Source organism: Quercus suber, unplaced genomic scaffold, assembly GCF_002906115.3.
Source record: "Quercus suber isolate HL8 unplaced genomic scaffold, Cork oak 2.0 scaffold_45, whole genome shotgun sequence".
Taxonomy (NCBI): Eukaryota; Viridiplantae; Streptophyta; class Magnoliopsida; order Fagales; family Fagaceae; genus Quercus; species Quercus suber.
In genome coordinates this window covers 1,520,581-1,535,651 of record NW_027069510.1, presented here as the reverse complement: position 1 = coordinate 1,535,651, position 15,071 = coordinate 1,520,581, and the positions used below count along the sequence as shown (strand labels likewise).

Genomic DNA, 15,071 nt, shown 5'->3' with positions numbered 1-15,071 from the left:
TTATTATAAAAATATTTTCAAAATAATTAGTAGGCAAATGTCTAAAAGCTTCTATTAATCGAACACAAGACTTAACAAGCTCTCAAAGGAACCTTCCTTTTTTGCCTTTTTATTATTATTTATTTTAATAAAATAGTTTTTGGTACAATGAGTGGGCAATTTTAGTTACCATGCAGGTGATTAGCTAGGGGACTAATATCTTCATTGACTAGCCGACAAATAATGGTGTATTAATTATTATTATTCTTAACATAAAAATTGGCACCATCTAGACTCTCACTTGTTGAGCATGTGTTGGATTAGGCTCATACTTATGATCTGTTTAGATACCGTTTATTTTGCTGAAAATTAAAAACACTATAACAAATAATTTTAAAAGTCAGCAAAATAATTTTTACTCTCAGCCTTGATGCAAGATAGTACAATAGGACCGATTAAAATGAAAACACAGTAGCAAAACAAATTTCCTCTCCGTAGAACCTATCAATTTTGAGTTATGGGTGATGAAAACAAAGTGATGAGTGATGAAAACTTACAAATCCAAACAGCCCCAAATTATGTTTAGATACTACTATAGCAAATAGTTTCAGCAAAATAATTTCAACTAACTGTAGCCGTAGGTCCCACTTTTTCAAATGCAAACGCAAACTTTTAGCCAAAACATGCAATCCAAACACACACTTTGAGTTGGCAAATTTTGCAAGAGATATACATTGAAAATGTTTATTTGAATGGGGGAGACCCCTATAATTTTGTAGANCAACAAAAAAGAGGGCATTCTTAGGCAAACTTACACAAACATGGGCTACAACAGCTATACCATCTGCTTACCATTTCACACCAACAAAAATTAATCACTACATTTTAAATTTCAATGAGAGCATCAAAACAAATTTCTAAATCCCCTTCCAATACTATGCTTTTTCATTATTGCAATTTTTACATTTAAATTATTCACCAGTAATGCAATGCATTTGTAACCCCCTCCCCCTGCCCTCTTTTCCACCTTGAAAAAATTCAAATCATTTTGGATCTTTTCATTTGTTTCAAGTCATTTCAGCTAATATTGGCCAGAATTTGAATGTCGGGCAAAATGCAATCTATCTTAATTTTTATTTAATTTTTTTCTTCTTTTTTTTTTTTTTTTATTCTCCACTTGACTCTCTCTCTCTCTCTCTCTCTCAACACATCACCAAACACTCTCTCAGTCTTTTTTGTCTTTTTTTTTTTTTTTATTTGAAGTGGGATTTACTTGTTTTCCAATTGGGTTTTCTTATTTGTATCAATGTGTACTTGTTTTGGATCATGGCATTTTGTAATTTATTGGATGAACACTGGAATTGGATTTAGTATAAAAAGGTATATGAGAATGATTTGCTTATGAAGCACTGGTTCAAACTTTCACATTGTTGTAAGAAATTGGAACTGGTTAAAAAGTCTTGTGGTGATTGGTACTTATTTCACATTTGGATTATGCAAATTTTTAACCAAAATGAACAATTGAAAGAAAGTTAGTATTTTTTATTTTGTTTAATTACACAAGTGTCAAAATAAGAAGAGAACAAAAATATATTAGAAAGTATGAAGTGCAGATGTATGAAATTTAAAAAAAGTGGAAAAGATGAAGAAGTGGCGTGACATTTTAAGCTGCGTATCGTTAAGAAACATTTATCCTGTTTTATGTAATAGTATTATTATGAAATGCAATTTTATAAGTGTCAATATCTTATTTGGAAAAAACAAAAAGTTCTGTAAACCTTATACAATTGAAGAATATTCTTATTTGAATGAGAACTGAAGGAAAAAAAATAAAAGGAAAGTGAAGGATCAGCTAAAGGGACCTTGATTTAGTTTGAAATCAATTCCTTGAAAAACAGATATTCCTCCTCAGAATGAGAAATTTGCAGAATAAAATTTCTTGACCTGTTTACGCTTGAATTTTTTTTTTAATTGTTGATCATGTAATCTGTTGTGGTGTTGCACCCATATTGCCCTGCTCAATATAGAATTTAATTTATTAATCTAATATGAACATTTCGTTATCTACATAAGTTGATTAGGTAAAGATATCTGCTTGGATTAACTTATTCTTCCATTTGTCTAGGTCTTGAAGAGGGACATACCATGGGAGACGTACATGACGACTAAGCTCATCTCAGGAACAAGCCTTCAGCTGCTAAGGCGTTATGATAATAGACCAGAAAGCTATAGAGCACAACTTCTGGATGATGTAATGTTTCTTTGCTGTCATGATTTTTGAAGTGGGTATTAGTTTTGCCAAATTTTATAATATTCAGAATCTTTGGACCTTCTCTTTTATCTTGTGATTTTTAAAAATAATTTTATATTCCTCATACCTTACAACCACATTATTGTATACTTTTGATGTGTAACCATAATTTTCATTGAAAATTATGCCTGTATCAGAGTGCAAGAATGACTTGTGTTTGCTTTACAATGATATTAACAAGTGGAATGTGGCAGGATGGTCCAGCTTATGTTCGGGTGTTTGTTAGCATTTTACGTGACATTTATAAGGAGGAAACTGTAGAATATGTTCTGGCGTTAGTTGATGAAATGCTTACAGGTAATTGGAAGATTTTGGTCTTTTATTATGTATATAATATAAAAAAATTAATATCATTTATTTTCTTTGACAGCAAACCCAAAAAGAGCAAGATTTTTCCATGACAAGTCTCTTGCCAGTGAAGATACTTATGAACCTTTCTTAAGTTAAGTTGTGAACTAAACGTTTTGGAGTGTTAAGCAGTATGCACTTGTGTTTATGGCTTCCTCCCCCCCTGGTGTATGTGTTTGTGGATTATATATCGAATTACCAAATGATCTAATTGATGCATCTCTTCCAAGAATGTCATAATCAAAATTTGAGTCATGGAATATTTTCTTGTGTTAAAAGTGGTATTTTTACTAGTTCTTTTTCTACTTCAATTACACACATTTCCTTTCTTGTTTGAGTTGGTTTTTAGCTGAATTTTCTCGTAACTTTTGCTTTCTCTTTAAGTTTCATATCATGAAGCCAACCTCCTTTCAAAGATTATTTGTAGCTGTAAGTACTCTTTTTTTTTTTAAGTAATAAAATTCTATTGAAGAAAAGGAATAACCATATGCACATAGGAATATATATTTTTTGATAAGTAATGAAAGTTTTTTATTGAAACAAAATATATGCACATAGGAATATACACAAAGTAGACCAAAAGAGATAAAATATTTGATAATTGCAATCTAAAAGAAAGAGAATCAATCGATTCTACAATAAAATGTATCTCACTATGGCCTAAAACACAAGACCATTCAAACAAGGTTCTAAGGAAAGACAATTTCAATTGAGCAATGAAGGCATCCACATCCTCAAAAGTATACTGGTTCCTCTCCCGCCACTCAATGGGCATAATGAAACTAAATTCCAAACAAATAAAGAAGGTTCACCAAACCAATTCCTCCATCCATAAAGTAGCTCAACAACACTCTTGGACATTTTGGTGATTGTTTTCTTTGATTGTTTTTCTTGTGTTTTTCAAATTGATGAAATCTAAAAGGATCCAATGTTTGTTCACTTTCAGATTGCTATGGAAGGGTAATTGGTTCATACAAGAGAAGAGCTGTAAGATAGTTGCTTTAATAGTAAGGTATATAAAATGTGATCCATCTGTAAAGTGAAGTGCAAATTTTCTGAAATTAACTAATGTATGCCATACCTTTTTGCTAACTGTGACTCTCTTTTGTTTTTCTGTGATTATAGTTCTAGGCCAAAAATCCAGGATGGCATCATTGCAAATGGAGAAGCCTCAAATTCAAAGAAAAAATCCACTTCTATTGATGATGTATTGCAAGGATTGGTAGAATGGCTTTGTGAACAGGTTTGCATACATCTTTTTTTTGTAGGCGGTTTGCATACAAAAAGGCTCATGCTTGGGAATTTCAGTTCCTCTGTAGACTCCAATAGCATTAATTAGTTGCCTGGGCTTTGCTAATAAGAGCATTGGCTAATTTCAATTTACCTCACTGTGAAGTGCCCTAATTACAACTTACCTCTGTGACCTTTAGAAAGCTAAACCAAACCTTATTGTGCTGATGGACTATAGTGATATGTCACTTTTTTTTCCCACTTTAAAACAAAAAGGATTAGTTTTTATGCAATCCTCCAGTCACATCCCTCCAATGTTGTTGAGTGTGTTATAGTGTAAACAATGCCTTTGTAGTATTAATGTTAATGCTAGATCGTACTGGTTTGTAAAGCTTTCTTTCCTCATTTAGTTTCAATTTTTGCTCAGAGAAGTTTTATAAGAACTTCACACATTGTGCAGCTCTAATTTTACTTGTATTGCATATGAAATTATATTCTGCCTAAGTTGATGTGGGCTTTGTTTTTTGTTTGCATGAATGTTTGACAACAGTGGTCTTGTCTTGTTACATTCAGTTTCTCGTCTAAAGATCTAAATACCACATTTCGCATTAAGAGTTTTCTAAAGCATGCAATTAACATTCAAGTTGAAAGACGAGTAATCGTGTAATTCTTTTTTTGATAAGTAAGTAATCGTGTAATTTTTGAACCAAAGTCTTCAATTTTGTTCTTGTGTGTCATATCTGCCGGAAATAGAAAGGTTTTGCATTCCTATTATCATTAGACTACTTTAGTTTTCTTGTCTCGAGGCAGTCTAGTGTGTATAGCTCAGTGGTTCTTCTCCTGAGGCAATACAAAAGATAGATATTTTGCATATTTGACAGCTTATTGATACAAGTGTAGAATTTTTTTTTTTCTTTTGGTAAGTAATAAGCATTATTAATAAAGTAGATTACATCATGCTCAAGATGATGAGCACTCCATGACCTTACAGAATTACAATTTTTTTTTTTTTTTTGATAAGTAACAGAATTACAAAAAACTATGGACGAAATAGAAATGATTCTGTAAAATCCATAAGTGTTGCTATTTGTAAGACCCCACACAAAGGACCAATCAAACGGCATATGAATAAGCAATGCTTCCAAGATCCAACTGATCCTTATGATCCATTAATGCATGCCATCTGCGTATATATGTCTAAATGTCATTTGAAAAACACGGATTATTGGACATTCTTTGAGAAACTTATACCAAGGATAGCATAATGTTACATACATCAACTTGTCAAATTTGGCAATTGTTTTTCAAATGCACATTCTTGCATAAGCTAGATATGTAGATATATGGACTTAAGTTTAAACATGTGAATTTGCAACATTTTAAAGAAAAAAGATCTTTTGTTTTTTTTTTTTCCTCCTAAAAGTAACAAGAAATTGTACTAAATACTAAGAAAAAGAGTATAACGGTTCCTGGAGACAGTTATGCAGACTGGGTTGTATACTCAATTGTAAGAACAACCAAAATACAAAGAATCAACAAAGTCTAAAACATTGGATGGTCTACCCTCATCTACCAATAACCAATGGAGTTAAGAGCTAACAAACATCAATTTTGCCCCTCTCTATTGACAGCTCTCTTCCCCCAAAGGTTCTTCTGTTTCTCTCCCTCCTCAAAGTCCACATTAAGCATGCTAGCACAAAACTCCACACTCTATATCTAAAAGCTCTTGGTTCTTGTCCAATATTGAAGGTAACATGTGTACTGAATCTTGCTCATGTTATATGTGAATGTAAAGAAACTCTGGAGGTGGAAATACAAAGAAAATAGTGAAAGGCTTGAAGTTGTACAAATATTTCCAGTGGCATGTTTTTCACTCGCCCACCATTTCACTTATCAAAAAAGGAGGAAAAAAATTCCAGTAGTATGTGTATTTGGTTTGCAAATTAGGTAAATACTTGTGGATCTACTTCTTTCTATAATTTTCGGGGATATTGTTGAGTGATCCAGGAAACACTAATACTGAAGTAAAACTTAACGTAATGAAAACTCATCAAAGCGGGCCAAAACACAACAAATTGTAAAGATATAAGTAAAGTTAGTGGTATCGTCAATTGTGTCATTTTCAAGAAGTGTTTCCATCTAGGGTATTCACCTCTGAATAATTCTGCATTTTATTTTGTTATGGTTTTAATGTTAGTATAAGTTAAAGGGTTTAGTCATCACCTGGTCCTGATGCCTGATGTCACATGCAGCTGAAGAAGCCTTCCCATCCTAGTCGTGGTGTCCCAACTGCCATCAGTTGCCTTGCTATGTTACTTAAGGAACCCATGGTCAGATCCTCCTTTGTTCAAGCAGATGGGGTGAAGTTGCTCATTCCTTTAATTTCTCCAGCATCCACCCAGCAATCAATTCAGGTAAGTTTTTCTTGTTTTGGATGGCTAGAAAGTGTCAATTTTTTTCCAATAAAAACTGTTCCATCCTAGTTGTACCTTCATGCAAGCTTGGAGTTCTTGAAGTAAAAATTAACTTTAATAATCCTGAAATTACTGCTTCTCTTTGTTACAGCTTCTGTATGAAACTTGTCTCTGTGTTTGGCTTTTGTCATACTATGAACCTGCGGTTGAGTACTTGGCTACTTCAAGAGCCCTGCCTCGCCTCATAGATGTTGTTAAGAGTTCCACAAAGGAGAAGGTAAGTTTTTGGTCTGTTGAGTTCATTTCAACTATCTTTTCTGGTTGATGTTTATAAGTTGCAGTTTACTTTTTGAGCTTTCCTATATTGCCACCTTTGGGCCAAATGGCACTTCCACTCCCCCATAAGTATGGGGTGGTTTGTGGGGATGGGGTTGCAAATCCCCTCAGGTGCATGGATATTTACCTAACATAAAAATTACTACTAAAAAAAGTCTGTTCTTATATTTTTGGGGCTCAAGGAACAATATTCACACTGTTGTCTGAAAAGCAGATTTCATGCATGTAATATAAGCTTCTAGTTACAATTATGTACTGACTAAAAAAGATTGTTCTCTCTCTCTCTCTCTCTCTCTCTCTCTCTCTCTCTCTCTATATATATATATATATATTATATCTGATATTAAATGTTGGCTCTCCAATTCTTGCTAGGTTGTCAGAGTTGTTGTCTTGACCCTTAGGAACTTGCTTTCCAAAGCGGCATTTGGTGCTCAAATGATAGACCATGGTCTGCCACAAATTGTTCAAAGCTTGAAAGCACAAGCATGGAGTGATGAGGTGAGAGAATTATGTCTGCTGTGGTCTTCCATTGAATTTAACATTTGCTATTATGAATCTATTAAACAATCAACTATTATGGTATTACCTTGACTCTAGTAAGTATCAATTGGTAGAAGAATTCATCATTATCATCAATATTGCTGTCCAACAGTCCATGAACAAAGCTTGTAAATTGTATACTTAACTAGACCCAGTTCCTTATACCCTGTACTTGGCGTAAGCTACAATATTTTTTCTCTGCTACAGTCTCTATATAGGGCAATTGTTTTGCGTAAAAAATGGGACAATTTTTTTTCCTTCCCCTTCTGAACATGTATTCTTATCCACATTTCTTTGACTTTGTTACAACTTGAATTAAATTTCTCTTTTTCTTTTGCTGGGACAGTAATTGGTTCTAGTTGCTCATCACCAAATCAATTTATAGGCATCTTTGCCCCAATTATAAGCTCAGAATGCTACCTTTTATTACCTATCAAAAAAAAAAATTGCGGGCATATTTTCATTTCATCTATAATTGTGTTACTTTTTCATTCATTTGGACACCCTCTTCTTTTATGCTGATCATATTATGACCATGTTATTGTTTGGTAGCCAGTATTCTGTACCTTGAAACTTGATTTAAGTCTACAGATCTCATAAGTTTCTCTAATTAAATAGTATTTGATTGAACAGAGTCAGAATGTGCTTCTTAACTATTCTCATACTAAAAATTGAAATAAGGATCTACCTTTTACCAAATAAATATGAAAGTCGGATACTACCATGATTAGTTGTGCTATTGTGGGAAATTTGAATTATGATGTTCAGGGTGTCATCATGGTAACTTTGATGGGATGGTCTCAATTTTGATGCTATTAGTGATTATTTACTTTTCTGCATTTTGCTGAACTGTTGCAAAATCTTATTACATTTGTTATTAACTAGGTAATGGATTCTTTTCTTGTCATATTCTAAATCTATTGTGTACTGTTCTCTACTGCTATCATTCATTTTGGTATTGGATGCAAGATCATGACATGACTTTATGAATTCTTAAGGTGAGTCATTTCATTTGCATGGAGAAAATACTAATTGCTAAGACTAAGAGAATTGTGAGATGACCAACATCTGTGCCTGAGTCATAATCTTAATTCTTATACACAATGATGTTATCTATGGTGCTCTTTTCTTCTAATTTATTTTGTAATATTTCATAGGACCTGTTGGAGGCTCTGAATCAACTAGAGGAAGGGCTGAAGGACAAGATTAAGAAATTGAGTTCCTTTGATAAGTACAAGCAAGAAGTCCTCCTCGGTCAACTTGACTGGTCTCCTATGCACAAAGATAACTTGTTTTGGCGTGATAACATTAAGAACTTTGAAGAGAATGATTTCCAGGTACTTAAGGTTCCCTTGCCCAATTTTTTCCTCTCTACCACTACTTTTCTGAAAGAAGCTAGTAAGTACTAAACAATTGTTTTACTGATAGTTTACCTTTTGGTATATTATGTCCTGGGGCATCCAATACTTCAACAATCTATATTGTCCAATGGATTTGCCAAAAACGTAAACCCTAACCTTTTCTTGTGACTAGTGGCTTTGGGACCCCTCTTGAACCTTGCTTTGAACCAATATTTGCTGGTAGATATGTTGAACACAAGCAAACATGCATCATCACACTCAGTAAATGGTATGTGGACACACACTATGTGATGTTGTATGGAGCGAAAACACCATATACCATCTCCAAACACACACAATCACTCACTCAGTATTGATTTTTTGTGATTTTTGTTATACCATTATTTCTATGGATGGTATATGGTACTTTTTTTTTTAAAATGGTTAGTGTGCAAATAGTTTCCGACCAACTTCCCCATAGTTCTGGCCACTGAGTTACAGAGCATAAATACAATTTCATTAAAGAAAAGCATGAGGTTGTATGGCACTTTTAGAATTGAGATTTTGTTTTATGATTGCTCTCTCAGTTTGACAATTCAGTCCAATAACAAAAGTTTAGTGCTAATGTATGATCTTCTGTTACAGATTTTGAGGGTCCTCATTACAATTTTGGATACATCAAATGATCCAAGGACTTTGGCTGTTGCTTGCTACGATCTCTCACAGTTCATCCAGCATCATCCGGCTGGGCGGATTATTGTGACAGACCTCAAGGCCAAGGAAAGGGTGATGAAATTGATGAACCATGAGAATCCTGAGGTTACCAAAAACGCCCTGCTCTGTATTCAACGGCTTTTCCTGGGTGCCAAGTATGCAAGCTTTTTGCAGGTTTAGTTCAGTTTTCTTGGGGAATAATGGTGTATATTTCTGAGCCCATATACTGAGTATTTTGGCTCCCGTATCATATATGGTTCATTTGTTGTTGTTTTAGTAATTTATCATCTAGCGCCCTTCTCTTGTCGGAGATTTCAGTTGTGGAAGAGTTTGAAGAATTAATTTGTCCTCCTATACAATGGAATATTATTTTTAGGCATAATATTAAATAAAAAAGTTTAGTTTTTGGTTTCATTTTCGTTATGCATTTTTGTGTGTGCATGATTGTAAGGTTATGAGTTACAAAGTTGCAGTAGAGAAAGTTTTTGTATGATGCCCTTAATTTGGTTGGGAGACAGACTTGAAATTATTAGAGGCTAGTTGAGGAAATGCCGAAATGCACAAGAATTTAAAATTTTCGGCTGAAAGGAAAAGCACAAGTTTAGCAATGTACCTCTATCACTCCCTTCCAGTAGGCCAATTTCCAAAGAAACTTCGAGGCAAGATGGGTGGGGACCACGTCTTTACCAGGACATAATTTTGCATCAACTATTTAAGGAATCTCTCTTGGATGGACTCACATGTTCATTGCTAGGAATTTTATTTTATTTTTCTATTTGAAAATTTGATGGTTACGATGGAGGATGGAGATTTAAACCTGGATGTTAGTTGTTTGAAATTTTATGAAGGTTCAACTTACCTGCAAAAAGCTTATGGGCTTTATTTATTTGTTTCTTTGTTTGGATTACGTGCTTTCAAATGAGTAAATAAGATACGAGTCAATTTGTTTAGTTGTAGTAATTTATCATCACTCATCAGAGTTCTTGTTGCAATTATTAACTAGAAATTGCTTTGCTTTTCTACTTAACTGTTTCGTTTAGATTTTTTCAGGTAGATAAATGTTAAAATTAATTAAATACATTTTCGTAACTCAATAATAAGATAATAATGACAATCATAAGATTATAATTTTTTTATACATATTTTATTACTATCTTTCAAAACATATGTTTTGTTTTTACTTCTCTCTTAGTATTCTCACCGTTGTCATTTCTTTTTATATTTTATCTTTATCTCATTAATGTTGAAGTCATCTCATTAAGATCAATAAAATATCACTAACCTGCCCTATCTTGTGCAAGTTTTCCCTACCCCAAATAGGAGACAAGGCAAGGAAATGCCACACACGATCCAAACTCCACCTTGTTCCATTCTAATCCCTAATTATAACATTTGAATTATCACATTTCAATCTACTATTCTCTTCTTTCCTTCCATGTATCTCCATCTATATATTGGGTTAGTGTGTTACTCTTGACAATTTAGAAAATAATAGCAAATTTTACAATTGTGGGGTATGGGTATTTGATTGTGTTGGTTAACACAAACACAATTCACTTCAACGTATTTTGAAAAAATAAAAACGTGACTCAAAATTCTATTTTATAATAATATCATTTAATATATTAATAGTAGTATACAATCTAAATGTTCTGCTTTCAACTCAATGCAATTCCATTCAAATTTAGAAATACATAATCTAAGAAAAATAAAAATAAACAAAATAGAATAAGATGCCCCTCCTTCTTTGGTAAAACGTTAGGGACTTTAGAGTTTTGACAAAGAGCCCACCGATAAAATAATTAATTTTTTGATAAACAAATTTTTTAATTACTTAATTCTACATCTAAAATTGAAATTTATATTGCTTAAAAATGACACTTATTTATACAACTTAAACAAATTCATCTCAAAACAAGTTAACTCTAATAATTAATCTTGTTATTTTAGGTTAATTGAAGATTAAGCAAATCAACATGGAACTGGCCCATTTATTAATCCTAACAAAGCTAGTTGACTTATTTTGACACAAAACCATTTATATTAAACACTTATTGGCAAAAAAAATCGTATCGTGTTCATATTGTGTCAAACATTACACCTCACTACCTTAGTAGTTCTAAAAATTTTATTAATCAATTTTAAAATTAAAATTTTACAAGTCATATGCATTTAAATAAATATTAATTCAAACTATTTTTATATTTATTTATTTATTTTATGAAAATCGACAAAATTGAAAATTCAACCACTCATAACTTTTTTTTTTAATTCTTATTGTAGGGACTCAGTTTGGATTGACCCTGAGTAGAGTATGAATGAGTTTTCAGCCCAATCAAGCCCAAACAATAAATTTGTAGAGAGTGGGTGAAAGGTTTAGGCGCTGACCGTCGATCACCATGCATGAACTTTCTTTTATAAAAAATACTAAGAGTTTCTTTACAAATGGGGGGATGCTCCTCGGCCCGTGGTCGAGGAGACCCTTTTCTTCTTTTCCTTTTTTCCCCCCTCTCTTTTTTTACTTTACTTGCTTTTCTTATATAGTTTTCATCTGTCTATCTCCTTATTCCATCTGTTGATCATCCATTTGCCTCTCTTCTGGCCGTCTGTCCCATCAGAGGCCTTATCAGTACTCAAGTGGTTCACTCTGATCAACGTTGCCCTGCCAAGGGGTTATATCCCCATTAATGCGGCCAGAGGGGTTAGGTGAATGCATTAAGTGCGAATGTGACAGCTTGCTCTGGGCTTGTCCCCTCCCAAAAGTTATCCTTAGAATGCCGAGGACGAACAGGTTCTCGGCGTGGGTTACAACAGAGGCTTTGTCTGACTTAGCCTTGGCTGGTCAGTCCTCCTCGGCGGTCCTCCCTTCTAAGATCAGATGAGATATCAACCCCTACTTGGTTGAGGGCTTCATGCCAGGTTTGAGAACAGTAATGCCTGCACACTGCAGAACTTGAGTCCAAAGGGTGGCTTCAGTCTTAGCCACCCCATCGGGAAAGCATCCTCCTCTGCCTTTTTCACAGAACGCTCAGCGTCTATTTTCGCAAATATCGCCGTCTTTGGCTCTCACGGCCTCGTCTGCATACTCGGCAACACCTTTTTCATGGATTGCCTTGGTCAACTGTTCCTTCATATAGGTAATGTTCTCTTTGACAGTTTGTAATTGACCCTCAACGTCTTGCAAGCGATTAGTTTGATCCTCAGCTTGCTTCCTGGCCACGGCTAGGTCAGAGACAGCAGTATCCCTGGCCTTCGTCATTTCTGTCAGATCATCGGTCCCTTTTTTAGGTCGGCCTCAGATCTCTTAAGAGTATTGGCAGCCTCAGGAACTTGTCGCGCTCTTGCGCGAAGGCATTGCTATGGTCATCAACCTCCTCGCCTAACCTGAAAAGGGACTGGATAGCTGCCAATAAAAACAAGTAACTCCGTAAAGAGAAAGAAAGATACTAAGCGTCAAACTTTGAATAAAGTAAATAGGTGCTAAAGGACCCACCATGCCTAGATACTTCTTAAATCGAGGACAACCTCTGACCCACTCATTTTCTCTAACTCGGCCATGTCAGTGGGAAGAAGAAGAGATTTTCAGGGCCTCGGCTACGAGAGCCCCCTCAGCTCCTTGAGACTCCCGCATCGAAGCGTTATCCATCAGGGGCTGATCATGGAGCATGGCAGCAGGAGCCAGCTTGAGCCTCGGACTGCTGGCTGGCCTTCTTACTCTTCCGTTGATCACCGAGCTTCAGTTGCTTCGGAGGCCTGCGAAGCCTACCCTCCTCGGGCGGGGAATGGGATTTGCTCCCATCCATTGGCTCCTTACCCTGGAAAGTCTTTTCCTTTTCGGGTCATGAGACTCGGTAGGAGGGTCTGTTACTGTGGGAGCAGAAGACGACCTAGTTTGCACAGTTAAAATTTGGGGCGGAGGTACTGGAGGCTGGGGCTGCGACTCTTCTGGTCCACCCTTCTTTGAACCGCCCTCGAGAAGTCAAGAAGATTGGTTTGGGGCTGTCTTTTTAAACCCATCTCGGCTTGAGTACCAACTCTTCGGGACTGGAGATCGGCTTCGGACAAATGAGGTCTCCCAGATCACCAGAGGGATCCTCGGACTGATCAGCTAGGTCAAACACACTATATTCGTCCTCGGAGCAACTCAGTTCAACCACCTCCCTTGCCTTCTTAGATAATCCTGCCTCAGCCACCGTTACTTGCTGAGATGAAGAGGGAACTGATAGCGGAATGCCTTCAGGTATATAAGATCCCTCAGTAAATGCAAAACCGTCCTCCACCACGGTAATCTGTGTAAGCCGAGGATCACGAGCTCTAATTACATGCTTTGGGACTGGGAATGATTTCTGAGCCGGGTCGCACCCGAGGATTTGATGAGCAGCTCTGACTGGTTATCAGTTTCGTTCAGGAAAAGGTCCGACCTAAGAACAGTTTCCAAGTCCGCTTTGTTAACAAGGTGGAAATGACGTGCAAAGGCGTGCGGATCTGCGAAAAGAAGAATGAAACTCCTATGGTTACTCAATCAAATCAATATGCAGTCATAAAACTTGAAAATACTGAAACCTAGATTGTCTTTTACTTCGGATGCCCTACCTGACTCCCCCTCTACTGTTAGGCAGTGAAAACCGTTGTGCCACTCCCCCGACACTATGAGGAAGTCTTGGGTCAACCCCTTATTGGAATCAGGAAGACACTGGATGAGACGAACCCTATCGTCCCTTGTCTTCATATAGTACGTCTTACCCCTCAGGTGGTGAAGGTTGTAGCACCAGTTCACATCGTGGTGAGTCAGTCTCAGCCCCATTTTCTCATTCAGGGTATCTACACACCCTAATATCCTAAATACATTCACGGCACACTGAGTAGGAGCCAAACGAAAATGCCTAAGGTAATTGAGGGTCACTGGCCTCATAGGGATTCTCATCCCTCCCTCTACGAAAGTAACTATCGGGATCACGACTTCACCCTCTCTCTCTTAAGGTACCACTCCCCTTCTTCACAGTACTTCAAACTCACATTATTGGGTATTCCATAGTCGACAATGAATTTGTTCATCATCTCGTCGGACTCGACCAACTTCTTAAACTTACCCATTCCCCAAAGACAACTAAAAGTTCTAAAAGAAGAAAAGAAGGAGTAAAATCAAGGAAATTTGGGGCCGCTAGAAAAAGAAGACTTACAGAAGTATACGATACTCTTCAGATAGTGTACAAGTCGAACCAGATTCAAATCATACGCGTCAATAATTGTAAGCGTGAAAATGATGAAACCAGGCGGTTCAAACAGGTACTTATACTCCCCCTTAGGTTCCCCAAATGTAACCGCTTGCTCATAAAAGCAAAAGATTATGCCGTTGAAAGTGGGAAACGTGGTGCCGCCAAAATTTAATGTGGGCACCCATTAAGTCTTGAAACGCTAGAAACGCGCATCGGGCAGTCAAAAAGCCGCCAGCATCAACACAAACCGAAGTGGGGCAGCTCGTCTAGAGGGCCCGCAGGTATCAAAACCCTCCTCCCCGTCCGAAGGAACGTGCACAGGGTTTTGAGGGGCTATTGTGGGGCCCGTGGGCTTGATAACCACAGCCCATCGCATAGTAGGCCCAAGGCTAGCGCCGAGGAGGACTGACCAGCCAAGGCTAAGTCAGACAAAGCCTCTGTTGTAACCCACGCCGAGAACCTGTTCGTCCTCGGCATTCTAAGGATAACTTTTGGGAGGGGACAAGCCCAGAGCAAGCTGTCACATTCGCACTTAATGCATTCACCTAACCCCTCTGGCCGCATTAATGGGGATATAACCCCTTGGCAGGGCAACGTTGATCAGAGTGAACCACTTGAGTACTGATAAGGCCTCTGATGGGAC

The 15,071-nt window shown here is 36.4% G+C and overlaps 1 protein-coding gene across 1 annotated transcript; it reads left to right on the top strand.

Moving 5' to 3' along the window:
* Positions 1–2,087: 2,087 nt before the first annotated feature.
* On the top strand, positions 2,088–9,626 carry LOC136066755 (V-type proton ATPase subunit H-like). The gene is made up of 10 exons (XM_065771530.1): positions 2,088–2,230; positions 2,485–2,587; positions 2,661–2,727; positions 3,579–3,650; positions 3,764–3,881; positions 6,121–6,282; positions 6,434–6,559; positions 6,991–7,116; positions 8,316–8,495; positions 9,144–9,626. The coding sequence occupies exons 1-10, from the start codon at positions 2,138–2,140 to the stop codon at positions 9,390–9,392; spliced, it is 1,296 nt and encodes a 431-aa protein (XP_065627602.1). The 5' UTR covers positions 2,088–2,137; the 3' UTR covers positions 9,393–9,626.
* The last annotated feature ends 5,445 nt before the right edge of the window (positions 9,627–15,071 follow it).